The sequence below is a fragment of the Hemiscyllium ocellatum genome, chromosome 40 (assembly GCF_020745735.1).
Source record: "Hemiscyllium ocellatum isolate sHemOce1 chromosome 40, sHemOce1.pat.X.cur, whole genome shotgun sequence".
NCBI classification, from domain to species: domain Eukaryota; kingdom Metazoa; phylum Chordata; class Chondrichthyes; order Orectolobiformes; family Hemiscylliidae; genus Hemiscyllium; species Hemiscyllium ocellatum.
Genome location: NC_083440.1, coordinates 27,734,644 through 27,759,223, shown reverse-complemented (window position 1 = coordinate 27,759,223; position 24,580 = coordinate 27,734,644). Strand labels below are relative to the sequence as shown.

At 57.2% G+C, this 24,580-nt stretch overlaps 1 protein-coding gene across 3 annotated transcripts in view; it reads right to left on the bottom strand.

Moving 5' to 3' along the window:
• LOC132834482 (cell adhesion molecule 3-like) overlaps positions 1 to 24,580 on the bottom strand; it is a 46,998-nt gene that overhangs the window by 4,843 nt on the left and 17,575 nt on the right. Inside the window, exons 2-9 of one of the 3 annotated variants that reach the window (XM_060853397.1) lie at positions 20,683 to 20,832; positions 19,070 to 19,222; positions 16,840 to 16,977; positions 15,147 to 15,314; positions 13,744 to 13,834; positions 10,678 to 10,850; positions 4,532 to 4,585; positions 1,631 to 1,657 (exon numbers count right to left, since the gene is read on the bottom strand). In XM_060853397.1, coding sequence (XP_060709380.1) covers positions 1,631 to 1,657; positions 4,532 to 4,585; positions 10,678 to 10,850; positions 13,744 to 13,834; positions 15,147 to 15,314; positions 16,840 to 16,977; positions 19,070 to 19,222; positions 20,683 to 20,832 — 954 coding nt within the window. The remainder of the gene's footprint in view (positions 1 to 1,630; positions 1,658 to 4,531; positions 4,586 to 10,677; positions 10,851 to 13,743; positions 13,835 to 15,146; positions 15,315 to 16,839; positions 16,978 to 19,069; positions 19,223 to 20,682; positions 20,833 to 24,580) is intronic. The other 2 variants (XM_060853398.1, XM_060853399.1) reach the window with 2 other exon arrangements.

Genomic DNA, 24,580 nt, shown 5'->3' with positions numbered 1-24,580 from the left:
CCTCTAATCCCCCCTCTCTCTCCCTCTAATCCCCCCTCTCTCTCCCCTCCAAGTCCCCCCTCTCTCTCCCCTCCAAGTCCCCCCTCTCTCTCCCCTCCAAGTCCCCCCTCTCTCTCCCTCTAATCCCCCCTCTCTCTCCCCTCCAAGTCCCCCCTCTCTCTCCCTCTAATCCCCCCTCTCTCTCCCCTCCAAGTCCCCCCTCTCTCTCCCTCTAATCCCCCCTCTCTCTCCCCTCCAAGTCCCCCCTCTCTCTCCCCTCCAAATCCCCCCTCTCTCTCCCCTCCAAGTCCCCCCTCTCTCTCCCCTCCAAGTCCCCCCTCTCTCTCCCCTCCAAGTCCCCCCTCTCTCTCCCCTCCAAGTCCCCCCTCTCTCTCCCTCTAATCCCCCCTCTCTCTCCCTCTAATCCCCCCTCTCTCTCCCCTCCAAGTCCCCCCTCTCTCTCCCTCTAATCCCCCCTCTCTCTCCCCTCCAAGTCCCCCCTCTCTCTCTGGCCAAATCATTTTCTCTCTCTCTCTCTTTCTTCTTCTCTGCACTCAATCCCTTTATGTCTCTCGCTCCTACGTTCTCTCCTCCCAAACCCCTTTCTCTTTCTTTCTCTCTTTACCCCCCGAAACCTGCTTTCTCTCTCCCAAATCCCTTTCTCTCTCCCTCTCTCCCGCACCTCCCAACCCAGCCTCTTCTCTCTCTCCCACCCACCCCCCTATTCCCTTTCTCTCTCTGTTCATCCCTCCCACCGCTCCCTTCTCTCTCTCTCTCTCTCTCTCTCTCTCTCCTCTCAGGATACATCTGAACAGCTCATAACCATAAACAGATTCACAGAGAAGAGAAAGATAAGGAGGGAGAGAGACACACAGAGAGAGGGGGAGTGAGAAAGAGAGAGAGAGAGATACACACAAACAAACTTGGAGAAATGAGAGAAACCGAGAAGTACAGACAGAGACAGAGAGAGAGGGATAGAGAGAGAGACAGACAGACAGAGACACAGAAACAGACACAGAGAGAGAGAGAGAGAGAGAAGAGAAGAGACAGAGAGAAAGAGGGACAGAGAGAGAGAGAGATAGATAGAGGGAGAGAGAGACAGAGAGAGAGAGAGAGAGAGGAAGGAAGTGACAGAGAGAGAGAGAGAGAGAGACAGAGAGAGAGGAAGGAAGTGACAGAGAGAGAGAGGGACAGAGAGAGACGGACAGAGAGAGAGACGGACAGAGAGAGAGAGACGGACACAGAGAGAGAGAGAGAGAGAGAGAATGAGACAGAGAGAGAGGGAGAGACAGAGAGAGAGGGAGGGATATATATCGAGAGAGACAGAGACAGAGGGAGGAAGGGACAGAGAGAGAGAGAGACAGGGACAGAAAGAGGGACAGAGAGAGAGACGGACAGAGAGGGGGATAGAGAGAGAGACAGAGGAACAGAGAGAGAGACAGAGAGAGAGAGAGAGAGATGGATTCCTGAAGGATAGACAAAGAGAAAACAAGGTGAGGAGATGGGGATAGCGAACGAGGAAGGGAAAGGGAGGAGAGAGGCAGAGATCCAGCAGATGGGGAGACCTGGAGTGAATGAAGGTTGAAGGAGAGGAGAGATAGAGAGAAGGTGGAACGGAAGATATGGAGGCAATGAGTTAAATGGTTAGTACCTTTGTCCGTGGGGCTTGAGGTAGATTCTGAGTTGGTAGCGAGCGATGGATGGTGGCGATGCAATGGTTTCAGAGAACAGGAGGGGGGGCAAGGAGAGAGGGAGGGAGTAGGGGGAGAGAGGGGGAGGATAGGGGAGAGGGGAGGGAGAGTGGGAGGGGGAGTGGGGTGGGAGAGAAGGGGGAGAGGGGGAGGGGGAGAGAGGGGGGTAGAGGAGTGGGGGATGGGGAGAGAGGAAGGTGGTGATGGGCAGGAGGGGGAAGGGTGAGAGGGAAGTATGGGGGTTGGGGTTGGGGTCAGGGGGGGATGGGGAAGAGAGAGGGAGAGACAGGAGTTGGCCACGTGAGAGGGTGGGAGAGAAATGGAAGAGAAGCGATGAAGGAGAGAGGGAGGGAGAAGGAGTGATACAGCAAGCGAGGGAGTGAAAAACAAAGCAACAGAGAGAGAGAGAAACAGAGAGAGAGAGAAATAGAGAGAGAGAGAGGAGTAGGAAGAGGGATGGAGGGTGATTGGAATGGGATGAAGTCAGGAGGAGAGAGGGGGAGAGAGAGAGAGGGAGAAAGAGAGAGAGAGAGAAAGAGAGAGAGAGAGAGAGAGAAAGAGAGAGAGAGAGAGAGAAAGAGAGAGGGGAATGGACGCAGGTCGGGGTAAGGAAAAAAATGGAAGAACATAACAGACAGGCAATTCCGACAGCGATAGCCCCAAGCAGGAGGAAGCAGCAACGCCAACTAACTAATCAACTAATGGCATAGGCTGGTACCCAAGGCAGGGAAACTGCTCACTACTGCACTGCCTCCCACAGTCAAATAGCACCAATCAGGCAAGGGCTCGTCACTCACATTCACACAGCCCCAGGGAGCAGGGGGGAAGAGGGAGAGAGAGAGAAAGAGAAAGAGTCAGGGGGGAGAGAGAGAAAGAGGGGTAATAGAGGGGGGCAGAGAGAGGGGGAAAGAGAGAGGGAGATAGGAAATGACAGAGAGAAAGAGATACAGAGAGAGAGAGAAAGGGAGAGGTAGAGAGATAGAGAAAAGGGAGAGAGAGAAAAAGATAGGGAGAGAGAAAAAGAGAGAGAGAAAAGGGAGAGAGAGAAAAAGATAGGGAGAGAGAAAAAAGAGAGAGAGAAAAGGGAGAGAGAGAAAAAGATAGGGAGAGAGAAAAAAGAGAGAGAGAAAAGGGAGAGAGAGAAAAAGATAGGGAGAGAGAAAAAAGAGAGAGAGAAAAGGGAGAGAGAGAAAAAGATAGGGAGAGAGAAAAAGGGAGGGGGAGAGAGAGAGAGAGAGAGAGAAAAAGTAGGTGCAGTGAGACAGAGACAGAGACACACACCATGAGGGATAGAGGGTTACAGACACCCACACTCGGTTTAAACTCTCAAACACCACGCGCTCTATCAGCAACGGGAAGCACTATTCCCCAGGACAGCTACTGCACACACCTCATCGCCCACACCCCCCCCGCCCCCCCACCCAGCAGCTGGCAAAAAGGACCACACACCCTCTCGGCAGACTACCAGCCACCAACTCCCGTTAAACATTGGTTCAGATCAAGGTGGGAATTGAGGGCAGGCTGTGGGGATTAAGGTCAGATCAAACACTCCCAGGGACAGGGACAGCACAGGTTTAGATACAGAGTAAAGCTCCCTCTACACTGTCCCCCCATCAACCACTCCCAGGACAGGGACAACACGGGGTTAGATACAGAGTAAAGCTCCCTCTACACTGTCCCCCCATCAAACACTCCCAGGACAGGGACAGCACGGGGTTAGATACAGGGTAAAGCTCCCTCTACACTGTCCCCCATCAAACACTCCCAGGACAGGGACAGCACGGGGTTAGATACAGGGTAAAGCTCCCTCTACACTGTCCCCCCATCAAACACTCCCAGGACAGGGACAGCACGGGGTTAGATACAGAGTAAAGCTCCCTCAACACTGTCCCCATCAAACACACTCAGGACAGGGACAGCACGGGGTTAGATACAGAGTAAAGCTCACTCTACATTGTCCCCCATCAAACACTCCCAGGACAGGGACAGCACGGGGTTAGATACAGAGTAAAGCTCCCTCTACACTGTCCCCCCCCATCAAACACTCCCAGGACAGGGACAGCACAGGGTTAGATACAGAGTAAAGCTCCCTCTACACTGTCCCCCATCAAACACTCCCAGGACGGGGACAGCACGGGGTTAGATACAGGGTAAAGCTCCCTCTACACTGTCCCCCATCAAACACTCCCAGGACAGGGACAGCACGGGGTTAGATACAGAGTAAAGCTCCCTCTACACTGTCCCCCATCAAACACTCCCAGGACAGGGACAGCACGGGGTTAGATACAGAGTAAAGCTCCCTCTACACTGTCCCCCCATCAAACACTCCCAGGACAGGGACAGCACGGGGTTAGATACAGAGGTAAAGCTCCCTCTACGATCTCCCTCACTCCGAACCAAGGTTTGACGAGTCTTTCAGAAGCTTCGAGGGAAAGCCCACCCCCCGACTCGCAGTCCCAGGGCAGCGGCCGACGGGATTGGTCGCCTGGCTCTCCCCAGATTGGCTGATCTCACCACCCCACCCCTCCCCCCCTCCCCCCCTCCACTCCCGGCCTAACGAACCAAAACATTGGCCTGTGACCCACCTCAGCCAATGGCTGTTGCGGGGGGGTCTTCACCTCGTCCAATGATATCGCTCCCTCTCAGCCCGAGCCAATCCGCTTCTTGGAGTCAAGCCGGGCAGGGGAGAAGGTTTGGGATGGGGGGGGGTGGGAGGAGTGGCGACCAATCCCGTCAGGACGTGATAAACCCCTCCCCCTCCCCCCCACCGCCAACAGGCAGGTGGGGGATTGGGGGGGCGGGGGTGAGGGAGTACTGGAGGAAGCTACTGATTATGCGGACGGGAGTCACGTGGAACGTACCATTGGCAATCACGGATAGGGTAGATGCGGTGGCACCCGCGAGGGTCTGGAAACCTGCGGAAGATGGCGGAGGGGAGGCTCTGTCAGACAGCTGGGAGATGGGCGGGGGGGGAAGTTTGGCGTGAGTCCCTTCAGCCCATCGTGTTTGTGCTGGCCCCTCTGAACGGCTCGCTGGTAAATTTGACCCTCTCGAGGGAATCTCTCCCGTTCCCCATTTCCAGGAGAAACCCAGCAGCAACGGGGAGGGTGTGTGGGGGTGTTACAGAGCCCACATTCGAAAGCATGAACCCATTTCCTCTCCTTAACACCCGCATCCACAGGGTGAGGGGAGCGTTGGCCTGAGCCAACACGTACCCCTCTCACTTTGAGTCTACTTTTGTGAGTCAACCACTAAGAGTCATAGAGACGTACAGTATGGAAACCGACCCTTCGGCCCACCCGTCCATCCCAACCCAATCTAGTCCCACCTGCCAGCACCCGGCCCATATCCCCCAAACCCTTCCTGTTCATATACCCATCCAGATGCCTCTTAAATGCTGTAATTGTACCAGCCTCCACCACTTCCTCTGGCAGCTCATTCCATACACGTACCACCCTCTGGGGGAAAACGTTGCCCCTTCGGTACCTTTTATATCTTTCCCCTCTCACCCTAAACCTATGCCCCTCTAGTTTTGGACTCCCCCACCCCAGGGGAAAGACTTTGCCTATTTACCCTATCCATGCCCCTCATGATTTTATAAACCTCTATAAGGTCACCCCTCAGCCTCCGACGCTTCAGGGAAAACAGCCCCAGCCTGTTCAGCCTCTCCCTGTAGCTCAGACCCTCCAACCCTGGCAACATCCTTGTCAATCTTTTCTGAACCCTTTCAAGTTTCACAACATCTTTCCGATAGGAAGGAGACCAGAATTGCACGCAATATTCCAACAGTGGCCTCACCAATGTCCTGTACAGCCGCAACATGACCTCCCAACTCCTGTACTCAATACTCTGACTGATAAAGGAAAGCATACCAAACGCTGCCTTCACTATCCTATCTACCTGCGACTCCACTTTCAAGGAGCTATGAACCTGCACTCCAAGGTCTCTTTGTTCAGCAACACTCCCCAGGACCTTACCATTAAGTGTATAAGTCCTGCTAAGATTTGCTTTCCCAAAATGCAGCACCTCGCATTTATTTAAATCACACGTAGGCCAGACCAGGTAAAGACAGCAGATTCCCTTCCCCTGAAGGACATCAGTAAACCAGAGGAGCTTTACAAATAATAAAAAAAAGCTGGAAAAGCACAGCGGCATCCGAGGAGCAGGAGAATCGACCTTTCGGGCACCAGCCCTTCGCGTATCGATTCGAACTCTCCAGCGTCTGCAATTCCCATTTCGTCCTTCCCCACCGAGTTCGGATCCCCCTCCCGCTCCTCACTCGACACTTAAAAACCCGGATTTTGATTCCGAGGGATACACCACCTGCCGCGGTGGGGTTTGACCCCCGGGGATCCCCACCGACAATACCACTCGGGACATCTCTCCTCCGGAGGCGATGCCCAAGCCCCAGGTTTCTCTGGTGTTCCCGCTCAGCGCCGACCCTCATCCCGAACTGAACCGGTCCCACCTGCCCGCCCCTCGGCCTTATCCCTTTCCTGTCCGTGTCCTTCCCCCAATGTCGTTTAAGCCGAATAACCGCTCCCACATCCATCACTTCCTCCGCAAGGTCTTTCTGTCCACAAACCACCCTCGTTGCTGCTGTCTTTCTTAAAATCTCTCTCCTCTCCTCTTAAAATATGCCACCCTCCCGGGCCTAGAACTCCCCAACCCCCCCCGGGAGGAAACACACCTGCCCTCCACCTTATCTACACCTCTCGGAGATTTTATACCTCTCTGTCAGACTGCCTCTCACGCCCCAAGTTGAAAAATATCCCAGCCTTTCCTTGTAACTCAAACCGCCCCACCTCCTCTCCCGGCAGCACCCTGGGAAATTGGCGGCACGGTGGCTCACTGGTTACCGTCATAGCGCCAAGGACCCCGGGTTCAATTCCAGGGTGGGAGTTTGCCTGGGTTTCCTGCGGGTGCTCCGGTTTCCTCCCACAGTCCAAAGATGTGCAGGTTAGGGTGGATTGGCCACGCTAAATTACACCTCCCTCCCACTCCCCATTCCGGGCCAGTGATCCCCCCTTTCTCAGGATTTTCCCAGAGTATGATGCCAACTCCCGGGTCAGACAGAGGGTTCCCCTGCCCCTCACCCTCCATCCAGGACTCCAAACAGTCCCTGTGGGTCAGACAGAGGGTTCCCCTGCCCCTCACCCTCCATCCAGGACCCCAAACAGTCCCTGTGGGTCAGACAGAGGGTTCACCTGCCCCTCACCCTCCATCCAGGACCCCAAACAGTCCCTGTGGGTCAGACAGAGGGTTCCCCTGCCCCTCACCCTCCATCCAGGACCCCAAACAGTCCCTGTGGATCAGACAGAGGGTTCACCTGCCCCTCACCCTCCATCCAGGACCCCAAACAGTCCCTGTGGGTCAGACAGAGGGTTCCCCTGCCCCTCACCCTCCATCCAGGACCCCAAACAGTCCCTGTGGGTCAGACAGAGGGTTCCCCTGCCCCTCACCCTCCATCCAGGACCCCAAACAGTCCCTGTGGGTCAGACAGAGGGTTCCCCTGCCCCTCACCCTCCATCCAGGACCCCAAACAGTCCCTGTGGGTCAGACAGAGGGTTCCCCTGCCCCTCACCCTCCATCCAGGACCCCAAACAGTCCCTGTGGGTCAGACAGAGGGTTCACCTGCCTCTCCTCCATCCTAAGTTTACTGCATCATGTGCTCTCGATGTTGCCTTCTCTATATCAGGGGAGACCCAACGTAAACATAGGGAACGGTTCACCGAGCATCCCATTCTCCATCCACGTTAATCCCCCTCTCCCTCTCCCACATGACCACCCTCTCCCTGCTCCCCGGCCACACTGAACCCCCCAGCGCAATAGGGAGGGACAACGCCTCAGCGTCCGCCTGGGCAGCCCAGGGGTCTCAACATTGAAGATAACCTCCCCTCCCCCCCCCCCCGTTCCGCACCCCCGCCCACCCCTCACCCTCCCTTCCACTGCTCCCAGCCACCCTTCATCCCATTGACCAACCAGGCCTGCATTCACCTATCCACTGCCACCGTCACCCCCTTTATCTGCGTCTCCAACCGCCCCCCCCCCCTCCCCCCTCCCTCCATGACACCTGAAATGTCGACGTCTCCACCTCCTGCCTCTGCCCGGCCTGCTGTGTCCTTCCAGCCTCCTGCCTGATACCTTGGAGCCCAACGTCTGCAATTTTAGTCTCTCCCCTCTCGCTCTCTGTGACTCTCTCTGTATGTCTCTCCCTCTATCTGCATGTGTCTCTCTCTCTCACACAGAGAGAGAGAGAGAGAGTAAGAGAGGGAGGGAGAGACAGACAGATAGAGGGAGAGACGTACTGAGAGTGAGGGAGACAGAGAGAGAGACATACAGAGAGAGAGTGTCACTCAGGGAGAGAGAGACAGAGAGATAGGGAGTGACTCAGAATGTCTCTCTCTCTCTCTCTCTCTCTCTCCCACCCCTCCCTCTCTCTCTCTGCATGTGTCTCCTTCAGAGTGTGTGTGTGTGTCTCTGAGTCACATTCTCTCTGCATGTCTCTCCCACTCTCTCTCTCTCTCTCTCTCTCTCTCTCTCTCTCTCTCTCTCTCTCTCTCTCTCCCCCTGCCCTCCACACAGACTCCTGGACATGTCTCCCACCATGTACCCCTCAATCAGACCCTTCAGAAGTGCTTTGCATGGGGGGGGGGGCGTTGGAAGGGGATTGAAGAGTAGACGGAGGGAGGAGATGGAGAGGAGGGGAAGGGGGACAGAGAGGAGAGAGAGAGGTAGGCAGAGAGAGAGCGCGCGCAAGGGGAGGGGGAGAGCGAGGGAAGGGGGGAGAGAGTGAGGGGGGAAGAGATGGGGGGAAAGAGAGTGAGGGGGAAAGAGAGTGAGGGGGAAAGAGAGTGAGGGGGAAAGAGGGTGAGGGGAGGAGAGAAAGAGGGGGAAGGGGGACAGTGTGAGGGGGGAGAGGGGAGAGAGGGGAGAGAGTGAGTGGGGGGGGAAGAGAGTGTGAGGGGGAGGGGGGACAGAGTGAGGGGGAGGGGGGGAAGAGAGTGAGGGGGAGGGGGGGAAGAGAGTGAGGGGGAGGGGGGAGAGAGTGAGGAGGGGAGAGTGTGAGGGGGGGGGGGGGGAGAGTGTGAGGGGGGGGGGGGGGGGAGAGTGTGAGGGGGGAGGGAGAGAGAGTGAGGGGGGAGGGAGAGAGAGTGAGGGGGGAGGGAGAGAGAGTGAGGGGGGAGGGGGAGAGTGTGTGAGGGAGGGGGGAGAGTGTGTGAGGGAGGGGGAGAGTGTGAGAGGGAGGGGGGAGAGTGTGAGAGGGAGAGGGGAGAGTGTGAGAGGGAGAGGGGAGAGTGTGAGAGGGGAGGGGGGACAGTGTGAGAGGGGTGGGGGGACAGTGAGAGGGGGGTGGAGGGGAAGAGTGTGAGGGGGTGGAGGGAAGAGTGTGAGGGGGGAGAGAGTGAGGGGAGAGAGAGAGAGAGTGAGGGAGAGAGAGAGAGAGTGAGGGGAGAGAGAGACAGAGAGTGAGGGGTGAGAGAGAGAGTGTGAGGGGGAGGGGGAAGAGAGTGAGGGGGGAGAGAGAGAGAGAGTGAGGGGAGAGAGAGACAGAGAGTGAGGGGTGAGAGAGAGAGTGTGAGGGGGAGGGGGAAGAGAGTGAGGGGGGAGAGAGAGAGAGAGTGAGGGGGGAGAGAGTAAAGGGATTGGGGGAGAGAGTGAGGGGGAGGGAGGAGAGAATGAGGGGAGGGGGAGAGTGAGGGTGGAGAGAGAGTGAGGGTGGAGAGAGAGAGATCAGAATGAAAGGGGTGAGAGGGATTGGAATGAGAAAGAAGAGAGGGAGGTGAGAGCCCAGAAAGCAGACTGAGGTAAAAAGGGAGAGGGTTATAAAGGGACTGAACAGGAGACAGGAAGTAAGAAAGAAGAGAGAGGGAGAGAGAGGGAGAGAGAGAAGAGGGAACGGGGTCTGAGAGACAGACCACGGGACGGAGACAGAGAGAGAAGGAGAGACAGTGAAAGAGCGAGAGTGGCTGAACAAACGGGAGAGTGTGGTCAGAGAGGAAGAGAGGAGGCCGAGAGGGAGGAGGCTGTGATGGAGACTCCTTACAGTATCCCCCAGACTGAGATAACTCCCATCCCGCCCAAACGGAGGGTCTCCTCAAACCATCACCTCCCTCAAAACAACCAGAACGACAAACAGGGAATCCTGCAGCGAGTCACTCCCCTCCTGACTCTCCCCCCAAAGCCTGTCCCACCATCTACAAGGCCCAGGTCAGGAGGGGGAGGGAATACTCCCCACTTGCCCCTGGGTGGGGGCAGCTCCAACAACACTCAAGAAGCTCGATCCCATCCAGGGACAAAGCAGCCCCCCCAACCCCCCTCGCTGGATTGGCCCCACACCCACAAACACCCCCTCCCTCCCTCCCCCACCGACGCTCAGTAGCAGCGGTGTGCACCATCTACAAGGTGCCCTGCAGAAATTCCCCAAAGACCCTCAGGCAGCACCTTCCAAACCCCACGGCCACTTCCATCCCGAAGGACAAGGGGCAGCAGGTACATGGGAACACCAGCCCCCTGCAAGTTCCCCTCCGAGCCCCCTCCCCATCCCGCCTCGGGAATATATCGCCCTCCCTTCAGTGTGGCTGGGTCAGAATCCTGGAATCCCCCTCCCTCAGGGGCATTGTGGGTCTACCCACAGCACATGGGGGGTCAAGGAGGGAGCTCACCCCCACCTTCTCAAGGGGAGGGGGGGGCAAGAAATACATGGACTGCGGTGGGTGATGAGGCACAGGAGCAGAAATTAGGCCATTCAACCCATCAGGCCTGGTCTGCCAGACGTTTCTCAGTCCCATTCTCCCAGTGACCCTTGGCAACAAAGATGGCCGCTCACCACCAACCTTCTCAAGGAGGTCAGCAAGAGGTGGGGGGTAGCGTGGGACCAGCCAGCGGTGCCCGCATCCCGCGGGTGAATTAACACCGGAATCTCCCACGCAAACTGGGCCAGTGTGGTGGAGGAGGGGAGTGACGTCGGGAATGCCTCGAGGTTCTCCCAGGCCGGGCAGCTCACCGTGTACAGTCAGGGAGTAATTCCGGACGCCAATGCCCACGATATTCCGGGCAGCGCACTGATACACGCCAGCGTCGCTCTTGTTCAGGAAGTTGAAAGTCAGGTTCTCGCTCCGGGGAATGGCCCGATCAGACAGCTCGCCATTAAACCGCATCCAGGAGAAGACGCTGGGCCTGGAATACAACAGGGAGCAGGAAACAGGGGTCAGCTCAGCTCGCTCGACGCACAGGAAAAATCCCTCGACACCAACGCCCATCAAACACTCCCAGGACAGGGACAGCACGGGGTTAGATACAGAGTAAAGCTCCCTCTACACTGTCCTCCATCAAACACTCCCAGGACAGGGACAGCACGGTGTTAGATGCAGAGTAAAGCTCCCTCTACACTGTCCCCCCATCAAACACTCCCAGGACAGGGACAGCACGGGGTTAGATACAGAGTAAAGCTCCCTCTACACTGTCCCCCCATCAAACGCTCCCAGGACAGGGACAGCACGGGGTGAGATACAGAGGAAAGCTCTCTCTACACTGTCCCCCATCAAACACTCCCAGGACAGGGACAGCACGGGGTTACAGTAAAGCCCTCCACTCCCTCTGCTCCAACCCCAACCTCACCATCAAACCGGCAGACAAGGGAGGCGCAGTAGTAGTTTGGCGCACCGACCTTTACACCGCTGAGGGTAGACGCCAGCTCGCGGACACCTCCTCCTACTGCCCCCTTGACCATGACCCCACCTCCCACCACCAAACCATTATCTCCCAGACCATCCAGGACCTCATCACCTCAGGGGATCTCCCATCCACCGCCTCCAACCTCATAGTCCCACAACCCCGCACCGCCCGTTTCTACCTCCTGCCCAAATTCCACAAACCTGACTGCCCCGGCCGACCCATTGTCTCAGCCTGCTCCCGCCCCACCGAACTCATCTCCCAATACCTCGACACGGTCCTGTCCCCTTTAGTCCAAGAACTCCCCACCTACATTCGGGACACCACCCACGCCCTCCACCTCCTCCAGGATTTTCGCTTCCCTGGTCCCCAACGCCTTATCTTCACGATGGACATCCAGTCCCTGTACACCTCCATCCCCCATCACGAAGGACTCAAAGCCCTCCGCTTCTTCCTTTCCCGCCGCACCAACCAGTACCCTTCCACTGACACCCTCCTTCGACTGACTGAACTGGTCCTCACCCTGAATAACTTCTCTTTTCAATCCTCCCACTTCCTCCAAACTAAAGGAGTTGCCATAGGCACCCGCATGGGCCCCAGCTATGCCTGCCTCTTCGTAGGATATGTGGAACAGTCCATCTTCCGCAACTACACTGGCACCACCCCCCACCTTTTCCTCCGCTACATCGATGACTGTATCGGCGTTGCCTCGTGCTCCCACGAGGAGGTTGAACAGTTCATCAACTTTACTAACACCTTCCATCCCGACCTCAAATTCACCTGGACCGTCTCAGACTCCTCCCTCCCCTTCCTAGACCTCTCCATTTCTATCTTGGGCGACTGAATCAACACGGACATTTACTATAAACCTACCGACTCCCACAGCTACCTGGACTACACCTCCTCCCACCCTGCCCCCTGTAAAAACACCATCCCATATTCCCAATTCCTTCATCTCCGCCGCATCTGCTCCCAGGAGGACCAGTTCCAACACCGCACAGCCCAGATGGCCTCCTTCTTCAAGGACCGCAGATTCCCCCAGACGTGATCGACGATGCCCTCCACCGCATCTCCTCCACTTCCCGCTCCTCCGCCCTTGAGCCCTGCCCCTCCAATCAACACCAGGACAGAACCCCACTGGTTCTCACCTACCACCCCACCAACCTCTATATACATCGTTTCATCCATCGTCATTTCCGCCACCTCCAAACCCCACCACCAAGGATATATTTCCCTCCCCTCCCCTATCAGCGTTCCGCAAAGACCACTCCCTTCGTGACTCCCTCGTCAGGACCACACCCCCCACCAACCCAACCTCCACCCCCGGCACCTTCCCCTGCAACCGCAGGAAATGTAAAACTTGCGCCCACACCTCCACACTCACACCTCCTCCCTTACTTCTCTCCAAGGCCCCAAGGGATCCTTCCATATCCGCCACAAATTCACCTGCACCTCCACACACATCATCTATTGCATCCGCTGCACCCGATGTGGCCTCCTCTATATTGGGGAGAGGGGCCGCCTACTTGCGGAACGCTTCAGGGAACACCTCTGGGACACCCGGACCAACCAACCCAACCACCCCGTGGCTCAACACTTTAACTCCCCCTCCCACTCCACCGAGGACATGCAGGTCCTTGGACTCCTCCATCGCCAGACCCTGGCCACACGACGGCTGGAGGAAGAGTGACTCATCTTCCGCCTGGGAACCCTCCAACCACAAGGGATGAATTCAGATTTCTCCAGTTTCCTCATTTCCCCTCCCCCCACCTTGTCTCAGTCGGTTCCCTCGAACTCAGCACCGCCCTCCTAACCTGCAATCCTCTTCCTGACCTCTCCGCCCCCACCCCACTCCGGCCTATCACCCTCACCTTGACCTCCTTCCACCTATCCCACCTCCATCGCCCCTCCCCCTAGTCCCTCCTCCCTACCTTTTATCTTAGCCTGCCTGGCACCCTCCCCTCATTCCTGATGAAGGGCTCTGGCCCGAAACGTCGAATTTCCTGTGCCTTGGATGCTGCCTAACCTGCTGCGCTTTTCCAGCAACACATTTTCAGCTCACATCAAACACTCCCAGGACAGGGACAGCACAGGGTTACAGTAAGGCTCCCTCTACACTGTCCCCCATCCACCCCTCCCAGGACAGGGACAGCACGGGGTTACAGTAAGGCTCCCTCTACACTGTCCCCCATCCACCCCTCCCAGGACAGGGACAGCACGGGGTTAGATACAGAGTAAAGCTCCCTCTACACTGTCCCCCATCCACCCCTCCCAGGACAGGGACAGCACGGGGTTAGATACAGAGTAAAGCTCCCTCTACACTGTCCCCCATCCACCCCTCCCAGGACAGGGACAGCACGGGGTTACAGTAAGGCTCCCTCTACATGACAGCACTCACTCTGGGTTTCCTTCGCCAATGCATCGGAGGGTAAAAGGCTCCCCCTCCTCTGGGACCGTTTTGGATGCCCGGATCTTGACGCTTGGAGCATCTGTCCATGAGAAACCGGAGAAGAGTCAACCCCAAGAAGCAATTCATCATTTCACAATGAGCAGGCAGCCGTGGGACTGACACCCTGGGACCGGGCACAGCCCTGGGACCGACACCCTGGGACCGGGCACAGCCCTGGGACCGGGCACAGCCCTGGGACCGACACCCTGGGACCGGGCACAGCCCTGGGACCGGGCACAGCCCTGGGACCGACACCCTGGGACCGGGCACAGCCCTGGGACCGGGCACAGCCCTGGGACCGACACCCTGGGACCAGGCACAGCCCTGGGACCGGGCACAGCCCTGAGACCGACACCCTGGGACCGGGCACAGCCCTGGGACCGGGCACAGCCCTGGGACCGACACCCTGGGACCAGGCACAGCCCTGGGACCGACACCCTGGGACCGGGCACAGACCTGGGACCTGGCACAGCCCTGGGACCAGGCACAGCCCTGGGACCGGGCACAGCCCTGGGACCTGGCACAGCCCTGGGACCGGGCACAGCCCTGGGACCGGGCACAGCCCTGGGACTGGGCACAGACCTGGGACCGACACCCTGGGACCAGGCACAGCCCTGGGACCTGGTACCCTGGCTACCGGGCACAGCCCTGGGACCGGGCACAGCCCTGGGACCAGGCACAGCCCTGGGACCTGGTACCCTGGCTACCGGGCACAGCCCTGGGACCTGGCACAGCCCTGGGACCAGGTACCCTGGCTACCAGGCACAGCCCTGGGACCTGGCACAGCCCTGGGACCGGGCACAGCCCTGAGACCAGGCACAGCCCTGGGACCGGGTACCCTGGCTACTGGGCACAGCCCTGGGACCGACACCCTGGGACCGGGCACAGCCCTGGGACCTGGCACAGCCCTGGGACCGGGTACCCTGGCTACTGGGCACAGCCCTGGGACCGACACCCTGGGACCAGGCACAGCCCTGGGACCTGGCACAGCCCTGGGACCGGGCACAGCCCTGGGACCGGGTACCCTGGCTACTGGGCACAGCCCTGGGACCGACACCCTGGGACCAGGCACAGCCCTGGGACCGGGCACAGCCCTGGGACCAGGTACCCTGGCTACTGGGCACAGCCCTGCGACCGGGCACAGCCCTGGGCCTGGGCACCCTGGGACCGGGCACAGCCCAGGGACCGACACCCTGGCTACTGGGCACAGCCCTGGGACTAAATACAGTAGGGGGGGAACGGGAAGGGGTTTGGGTCCGTTGGGACTGGGCGCAGTGGGAAGGGGTTTGGGTCCGTTGGGATTGTGTGGAGTGGGAATGGCCCCCTCTCGCATTGGGATTTCTGATACTCACACTTGACCTCGATCCTCTGGGTGGTTTGAATATCGTTGTGGTCGAGGGTTTCATGATCTAAACTGCAGATGATATCGACACCATTGTCCTCCCTGGTGGCCGTAATATTGATCTGGCTGTTGACCGTGTATGTCCGAACATCTGTATCCTCATGGTGTGTCACGTGATCTGGAGGGAGGGTCAGAAAACATACCAGACAGTGGTGACAGTGGGGGTGATGGTGACACTGGTGGTGGTGCGAGAGCGAGCGAGAGTGAGAGCCGCACGCGAGAGAGAGAGTGAGAGCGAGAGCTGCGCGCGAAAGAGAGAGCCGTAGCCGCGCGCGAGAGAGAGAGCGAGCGAGAGCCGCGTGCGCGCGAGAGAGCGAGAGCCGCGCGCGCGAGAGAGAGAGCGAGAGCGAGAGCGAGAGCCGCGCGCGAGAGAGAGAGTGAGCGAGAGCCGCGCGCGAGAGAGTGAGCGCGAGCGAGAGAGTGAGCGCGAGCGAGAGAGTGAGCGCGAGCGAGAGAGTGAGCGAGAGCCGCGCGCGAGAGAGAGAGTGAGCGAGAGCCGCGCGCGAGAGAGAGAGTGAGCGAGAGCTGCGCGAGAGAGAGAGCGAGAGAGAGAGCCACGCGCGCAAGAGAGAGAGAGAGTGAGTGAGCGAGCGAGCGAGAGAGAGCGAGAGTGAGAGTGAGAGTGAGAGCGAGAGCGAGAGCCGCGCGCGAGAGAGAGAGAGTGAGAGTGAGAGTGAGAGGGTGTGAGTGTGTGAGTGTGTGAGGGATGACTGTGAGCGGGTGAGTATGTGTGAGGGGGTGAGTGTGTGAGGGGGATGAGTGTGAGCGGGAGAGTGTATGTGAGTGTGAGCGGGTGAGTGTGAGAGAGTGTGAGCGGGTGAGTGAGTATGAGCGGGAGTGTGTGAGGGGGTGAGTGTGTGTGAGGGGGTGAGTGTGTGTGAGGGGGTGAGTGTGTGTGAGGGGGTGAGTGTGAGGGGGTGAGTGTGTGTGAGGGATGAGTGTGAGCGGGTGAGTGTGTGTGAGGAATGAGTGTGAGGGATGAGTGTGAGCGGGTGAGTGTGTGTGAGGGGGTGAGTGTGTGAGGGGGTGAGTGTGTGAGGGGGTGAGTGTGAGGGGGTGTGAGTGTGTGAGAGGGGGTGAGTGTGTGTGAGGGGGTGAGTGTGTGTGAGGGGGTGAGTGTGTGTGAGGGGGTGAGTGAGAGGAGGTGAGTGTGTGTGAGGGGGTGAGTGTGTGTGAGGGGAGAGTGTGAGGGGGTGAGTGTGAGGAGGTGAGTGTGTGTGAGGAGGTGTGTGTGTGTGAGGGGGTGAGTGTGTGTGAGGGGGTGAGTGTGAGCGGGTGAGTGTGAGCGGGTGAGTGAGTGTGAGGGGGTGAGTGAGTGTGAGGGGGTGAGTGAGTGTGAGGGGGTGTGTGTGTGTGAGGGGTGAGTGTGTGAGGGGGTGAGTGTGTGAGGGGGTGAGTGTGTGAGGGGGTGTGAGTGTGTGAGAGGGGGTGAGTGTGGGGGGGGTGAGTGTGAGGGGGTGAGTGAGTGTGAGGGGGTGTGAGTGCGTGAGGGGTGAGTGTGAGGGGGTGAGTGTGTGTGAGCAGGTGAGTGTGAGGGGGGTGAGTGTGAGCGGGTGAGTGTGAGGGGGTGAGTGTGTGTGAGGGATGAGTGTGAGGGGGTGAGTGTGTGTGAGGGGGGGTGAGTGTGAGGCGGTGAGACCCACCTGTCAGTTCCTCCCTGCCTTTGAACCAGTGGATGGTAGCGGCAGGTTTGTTGCCGGTGGTGTTACACGTCAGGGTGAACATGGTCCCTTCCTCCACAGCTCCACCATAGCCCAGGATCTGCGGCTTCTTCGGGACACCTTCAACATAGGGAGACACCATCCAATCACACCCACCCTCACGGGGAGACACCGTCCAATCACACCCACCCTCAGGGGAGACACCGTCCAATCACACCCACCCTCACGGGGAGACACCGTCCAATCACACCCACCCTCACGGGGAGACACCGTCCAATCACACTCACCCTCACGGGGGGACACCGTCCAATCACACCCACCCTCACGGGGAGACACCGTCCAATCACACCCACCCTCAGGGGAGACACCGTCCAATCACACCCACCCTCACGGGAGACACCGTCCAATCACACCCACCCTCACGGGGAGACACCGTCCAATCACACCCACCCTCACGGGGAGACACCGTCCAATCACACCCACCCTCAGGGGAGACACCGTCCAATCACACCCACCCTCACGGGGAGACACCGTCCAATCACACTCACCCTCACGGGGAGACACCGTCCAATCACACCCACCCTCACGGGGAGACACCGTCCAATCACACCCACCCTCATGGGGAGACACCGTCCAATCACACCCACCCTCACGGGGAGACACCGTCCAATCACATTCACCCTCGGGAGGAACACCGTCCAATCACACTCACCCTCACGGGGGAGACCGTCCAATCACACTCACCCTCACGGGGGAGACCATCCAATCACACTCACCCTCACGGGGAGACACCGTCCAATCACATTCACCCTCACGGGGAGACACCATCCAATCACATTCACCCTCGGGAGGAACACCGTCCAATCACACTCACCCTCACGGGGGAAACCGTCCAATCACACTCACCCTCAGGGGAGACACCGTCCAATCACACCCACCCTCACGGGGAGACACCGTCCAATCACATTCACCCTCACGGGGAGACACCATCCAATCACATTCACCCTCGGGAGGAACACCGTCCAATCACACTCACCCTCAGGGGAGACACCGTCCAATCACACTCACCCTCACGGGGAGACACCGTCCAATCACACTCACCCTCGGGGGGAACACCGTCCAATCACACTCACCCTCACGGGGGGAACACCGTCCAATCACACTCACCCTCAGGGGAGACACCGTCCAATCACACTCACCCTCACGGGGGGGAGACACCGTCCAATCACACTCACCCTCACGGGGAGACACCGTCCAATCACACTCACCCTCACGGGGGAAGACACCGTCCAATCGCACTCACCCTCACGGGGGAAGACACCGTCCAGTCACACTCACCCTCACGGGGGGACACAGACCAATCACACCCACCCTCACGGGGGTCACCGTCCAATCACACCCACCCTCACGGGGGGGGGGGGTGGGGGCGGGGAATACACAGTCCAATCACACCCACCCTCACAGGGGAACGCCGTCCAATCACACCCACCCTCACGGGGGGACGCCGTCCAATCACACCCACCCTCACGGTGGGGGGGGGGGGTGGTGGCGGGGGGGAATTCACCGTCCAATCACACCCACCCTCACGGGGGGAACACCGACCAATCACACCCACCCTCACGGGATAGCCTTGTCCAATCCCACCCACCTTTAAAGTTTGACACTGAACGTAAAGCTCCCTCTACACTGTCCCCCATCAAACCAGTCAAGGACAGGGACAGCACGGGGTAAGATACAGAATAAAGCTCCCTCTACACCTTCCCCCATCAAACACTCCCAGGAGAGAGACAGTACGGGGTTAGATACAGAGTAAAGCTCCCTCTACACTGTCCCCCATCAAACACTCCCAGGACAGGGACAGCACGGGGTTTAGATACAGAGTAAAGCTCCCTCTACACTATCCCCCATCAAACACTCCCAGGACAGGGACAGCACGGGGTAAGATACAGAGTAAAGCTCCCTCTACACTATCCCCCATCAAACACTCCCAGGACAGGGACAGCACGGGTTTAGATACAGAGTAAAGCTCCCTCTACACTGTCCCCCATCAAACCAGTCAAGGACAGGGACAGCACGGGGTTAGATACAGAGTAAAGCTCCCTCTACACTGTCCCCATCAAACACTCCAAGGGACAGGGACAGCACGGGGTTAGATACAGAGTAAAGCTCCCTCTACACTGTCCAGGGTTAGATACAGAGTGCAGGACCTTACCCAGGACCTGTACCCGGGCAGTAGCGGTGAGGACTGGCATTGTGAAGATGGAGCACGTGTAGATGCCTTCATCGTTCAGGGTCATGTTGCTGATGCTGATGGTGAGCTCGTGGGGGGAGTATTGGACCAACTGAATCCTGCTGTCCCGGAGAGCTGGATGGGAGAAAGAGATGGCGATCACTCAGTACCACAACCCTCCCATCCCCACCAACCCCTCCGCCACCCACAATCTCCGCGCTCTTCCCTCCCTGAGTAAAGTGCCGTACGTGCAGCCACCTCCAGGGGGCATATTCTGAGGCACTGCGAGAGAGAGAGAGAGAGAGAGATGTGTGTATGAATCTGTGTCTGTGTGTGAGAGTGTGAGTGAGTGAGTGAATTGGGTAGAGTGGGGTTGTGCCTGTGCGTGGGTGTGAGTGTACCTGTATGTCTGGGTAAAGCGAGGTCTGTGTGAGAATGTCTGTGAGTGTGTGTGTCTGTGAGTGTGAGTGTGTCGGTGTGTGAGTGTGAGAGTGTCTGAGAGCGTGTGATTGAGTGAACTGGGTAGAGTGATGTGTACATGTGTGTGGGTGCGTGTATTGGATAGAGCAATGTGTGTGGCTCTGTGCATGGATGTGAGAGAGTGTGTCTGGATAGAGCAACGTGTGAATAATTGTGGGAAAATTGAGGGGAACGGGGATCAGGAGGGAATTAGAGGGAACGGGGATCAGGGGGGAATTAGAGGGGAACGGGGATCAGGGGGGAATTAGAGGGAACGGGGATCAGGGGGGAATTAGAGGGGAACGGGGATCAGGAGGGAATTAGAGGGAACGGGGATCAGCGGGAATTAGAGGGAACGGGGATCGGGGGGAATTAGAGGGAACGGGGATCAGGGGGAATTAGAGGGAACGGGGACCAGGAGGAATTAGAGGGAACGGGGACCAGGGGGAATTAGAGGGAACGGGGATCAGGGGGAATTGGAGGGGAACGGGGATCAGGGGGTGAATTGGAGGGGAACGGGGATCAGGGGGGAATTGGAGGGGAACGGGGATCAGGGGGAATTGGAGGGGAACGGGGATCAGGGGGGAATTGGAGGGGAACGGGGATCAGGGGGAATTAGAGGGAACGGGGATCAGGGGGGAATTGGAGGGAACGGGGATCAGGGGGGAATTGGAGGGGAACGGGGATCAGGGGGAATTGGAGGGGAACGGGGATCAGGGGGGAATTGGAGGGGAACGGGGATCGGGGGGAATTGGAGGGGAACGGGGATCAGGGGGAATTGGAGGGGAACGGGGATCAGGGGGAATTGGAGGGGAACGGGGATCAGGGGGGAATTGGAGGGGAACGGGGATCAGGGGGGAATTGGAGGGGAACGGGGATCAGGGGGGAATTGGAGGGGAACGGGGATCAGGGGGAATTGAGGGGAAATGTGACTGTCTGTGAATTGAGAGTGAAATGAGGGGGGAGGTGGGTGTGAGTGGGATGATGGTCAGATTGAGGGGGGAGGGGGGGTTGGTGAGTGGGGATGATTTTTGAATTGGGGGGGGAGGGGAGGGAGAGTTGTGGATTGAGGGATTGGGGTGGGAAAACAGGGGGTAGTCCATTTGCCAACCGCCCACCGGAATGTGAACTCTGACCTTTCTTCCCGTCGAAGTAGAGGGTCTGCTGCGCCGGGTTCGACCACTGCAGCGAGGAGTTGTCGTTTTCCTGCACGGTGCATTTCAGGGTGACGGTGCCGTGCTCGTGTACCACCTCATCCTGAGTAACGGGGTACAGCCACTCGTCACCTGGAGGGGAGACAGGCAGAGAGAGAGACACACACGCGCACACACACACACACACACACGGTGAGTCATGTGGCAGGGGAATTGTGAGACACGGGTCAGACGGCACACCCCTTCCCAAACCACGGCGGCCCTCTACGCCCCCACTTCCCACCCACAACGCCGCGTCCAAGGACTGCAGGCCGCGATGAACGAAGCTTTCCCTGGAGGGGAAGGAAGTCCAGCGAGCGCGAACGTAGTGAGCGAGGTGACGGGCGAGCTGAGGAGAGCTGAGCCGTCCCGTACACTCGCGGGGGGAATCGTTCCCCACAGACATGCAACACACCGCGGTCAGCACAAAATACAGCGTCCCTGCTGCTCAAATGGATCAGTCAGACAAATTCGCCCATCTGACACACTGTCTCTCTCTCAGTGTCAGCTCCTGTACAGGTACAGTCACAGACAGTGTGTGAAAGGGAGTGACTCACTCCTGTCTGGTACTGTACAGTATGTCTCTCTGTGACAGCTCCTGTACAGGTACAGTCACAGACACAGACAGTGTGTAAAAGGGAGTGACTCACTCCTGTCTGGTACTGTACAGTCTGTCTCTCTGTGACAGCTCCTGTACAGGTACAGTCACAGACAGTTTGTAAAAGGGAGTGACTCACTCCTGTCTGGTACTGTACAGTCTGTCTCTCTCTCAGTGTCAGCGCCTGTACAGGTACACTAACAGTGTGTAATAAGGAGTGACTCACTCCTGTCTGGTACTGTACAGTCTGTCTCTCTCTCTGTGTCAGCTCCTGTACAGGTACAGTAACAGACAGTTTGTAAAAGGGAGTGACTCACTCCTGTCTGGTACTGTACAGTCTGTCTCTCTCTCAGTGTCAGCGCCTGTACAGGTACACTAACAGTGTGTAATAAGGAGTGACTCACTCCTGTCTGGTACTGTACAGTCTGTCTCTCTCTCTGTGACAGCTCCTGTACAGGTACAGTAACAGACAGTGTGTAAAATAGAGTGACTCACTCCTGTCTGGTACTGTACAGTCTGTCTCTCTCTGTGTCAGCTCCTCTACAGGTACAGTAACAGACTGTGTGTAAAAGGGAGTGTCTGACTCCTGTCTGGTACTTTATAGTCTCTCTCTCTCTCTGTGTCAGCTCCTGTACAGGTACAGTCACAGACAGTGTGTAAAAGGGAGTGACTCACTCCTGTCTGGTACTGTACAGACTGTCTCTCTCTCTCAGTGTCAGCTCCTGTACAGGTACAGTCACAGACAATGTGTAAAAGGGAGTGACTCACTCCTTTCTGGTACTGTACAGTCTGTCTCTCTCTCAGTGTCAGCTCCTGTACAGGTACAGTCACAGACAGTGTGTAAAAGGGAGTAACTCACTCCTGTCTGGTACTGTACAGTCTGTCTCTCTCTCTCTGTGTGTCAGCTCCTGTACAGGTACAGTAACAGACAGTGTGTAAAAGGGAGTGACTCACTCCTGTCTGGTACTGTACAGTCTGTCCCTCTCAGTGTCAGCTCCTGTACAGGTACAGTCACAGACAGTGTGTAAAAGGGAGTGACTCACTCCTGTCTGGTACTGTACAGTCTGTCTCTCTCTGTGTCAGCTCCTGTACAGGTACAGTCACAGACAGTGTGTAAAAGGGAGTGACTCACTCCTGTCTGGTACTGTACAGTCTGTCTCTCTCTGTGTCAGCTCCTGTACAGGTACAGTCACAGACAGTGTTTAAAAGGGAGTGACTCACTCCTGTCTGGTACTGTACAGTCTGTCTCTCTCTCTGTGTCAGCTCCTTTGCAGGTACAGTCACAGACAGTGTGTAAAAGGGAGTGACTCACTCCTGTCTGGTACTGTACAATCTGTCTCTCTCTCAGTGTCAGCGCCTGTACAGGTACAGTCACAGACAGTGTGTAAAAGGGAGTGACTCACTCCTGTCTGGTACTGTACAGTCTGTCTCTGTCTGTCTGTGTCAGCTCCTGTACAGGTACAGTCACAGACAGTGTTTAAAAGGGAGTGACTCACTCCTGTCTGGTAATGTACAGTCTCTCTCTCTCAGTGTCAGCGCCTGTACAGGTACAGTAACAGACACTGTGTAATAGGGAGTGACTCGCTGCTGTCTGGTACTGTACAGTCTCTCTCTCTCTCTCTCTCTGTCAGTCTCAGCTCCTGTACAGGTACAGTAACAGACAGTGTGTAAAAGGGAGTGACTCACTCCAGTCTGGAACTGTACAGTCTGTCTCTCTCTGTGTCAGCCCCTGTACAGTTAGAGTAACAGACAGTTTGTAAAAGAGAGTGACTCACTCCTGTCTGGTACTGTACAGTCTGTGTCTCTCTCTCTCAGTGTCAGCTCCTGTACAGGTACAGTAACAGACAGTGTATAAACGGGAGTGACTCACTCCTGTCTGGTACTGTACAGGCTGTCTCTCTCAGTGTCAGCTCCTGTACAGGTACAGTCACAGACAGTGTGTAAAAGGGAGTGACTCACTCCAGTCTGGTAATGTACAGTCTCTCTCTCTCAGTGTCAGGTCCTGTACAGGTACAGTAACAGACACTGTGTAATAGGGAGTGACTCGCTGCTGTCTGGTACTGTACAGTCTCTCTCTCTCTCTGTGTCAGTCTCAGCTCCTGTACAGGTACAATAACAGACAGTGTGTAAAAGGGAGTGACTCACTCCAGTCTGGTACTGTACAGTCTCTCTCTCTCTCTCTCTCTGTCAGTGTCAGCTCCTGTACAGGTACAGTAACAGACAGGGTGTAAAAAGGAGTGACTCACTCCTGTCTGGTACTGTACAGTCTGTCTCTCTCTCTCTCTCTGTGTCAGCTCACCCTCCTGACCTGGGCCTTGTAGATGGTGGGACAGGCTTTGGGGGGAGAGTCAGGAGGGGAGTTCCTCACTGCAGGATTCCCAGCCTCTGACCCTGCTCTTGGAGCCGCTGGGTTGATGTGGGGGAGCCCAGTTGTGTTTCTGGTTCATGGGAACCCCCTGGGGGTTGGGATTCAGTGACGGTCGTGGGGTTAATGGTTGGAATGTCTCTTATTGGAGATGGTCAGAGCCTGGCATTTGTGTGGCACAGCTGTTCCCTGCCACTTGTCAGCACAAGCCTGGGTATTGTCCAGATCTTGTCGCATTTGAACACGGGGCTGCTTCAGTATCTGAGGTATCGCTGAACACTGTACAATTATCAGGGAACATTCCCACTCCGGACCTTATCTTGGAGGGAAGGTCATTGATGAAGGTGCTGAAGGTGGTTGGAGCCTGGGACACTACCCTGAGGGATTCCTGTAGAAGGGGGAGGGTGCTGTGGTTTATTGGGACGAGGTGTGTTATAATGGGGCAGGTGCTGTAGCTTAATGGGACGGGGTGTGTTATAATGGGATGGGGGCAGTGTTATAATGGGATGGGGGCAGTGTTATAATGGGATGGGGGCTGTGGTTTATTGGGACAGGGTGTGTTATTATGGGATGGGGACTGTGATTTATTGGGACAGGGTGTGTTATAATGGGATGGGGGCTGTGGTTTATTGGGACGGGGTGTGTTATAATGGGACAAGGGGCTGTGGTTTATTGGGACAGGGTGTGTTATAATGGGACGGGGTGTGTTATAATGGGATGGGGGCTGTGTTATAATGGGATGGGGGCTGTGTTATAATGGGATGGGGTGTGTGATAATGGGATGGGGACTGTGGTTTATTGGGCTGGGGGCTGAATACTTTCTTCTCAAAATGGCTGTTAGCTCCAGACCAAGAGACCTGGTTTGAAGTCCCACCTTT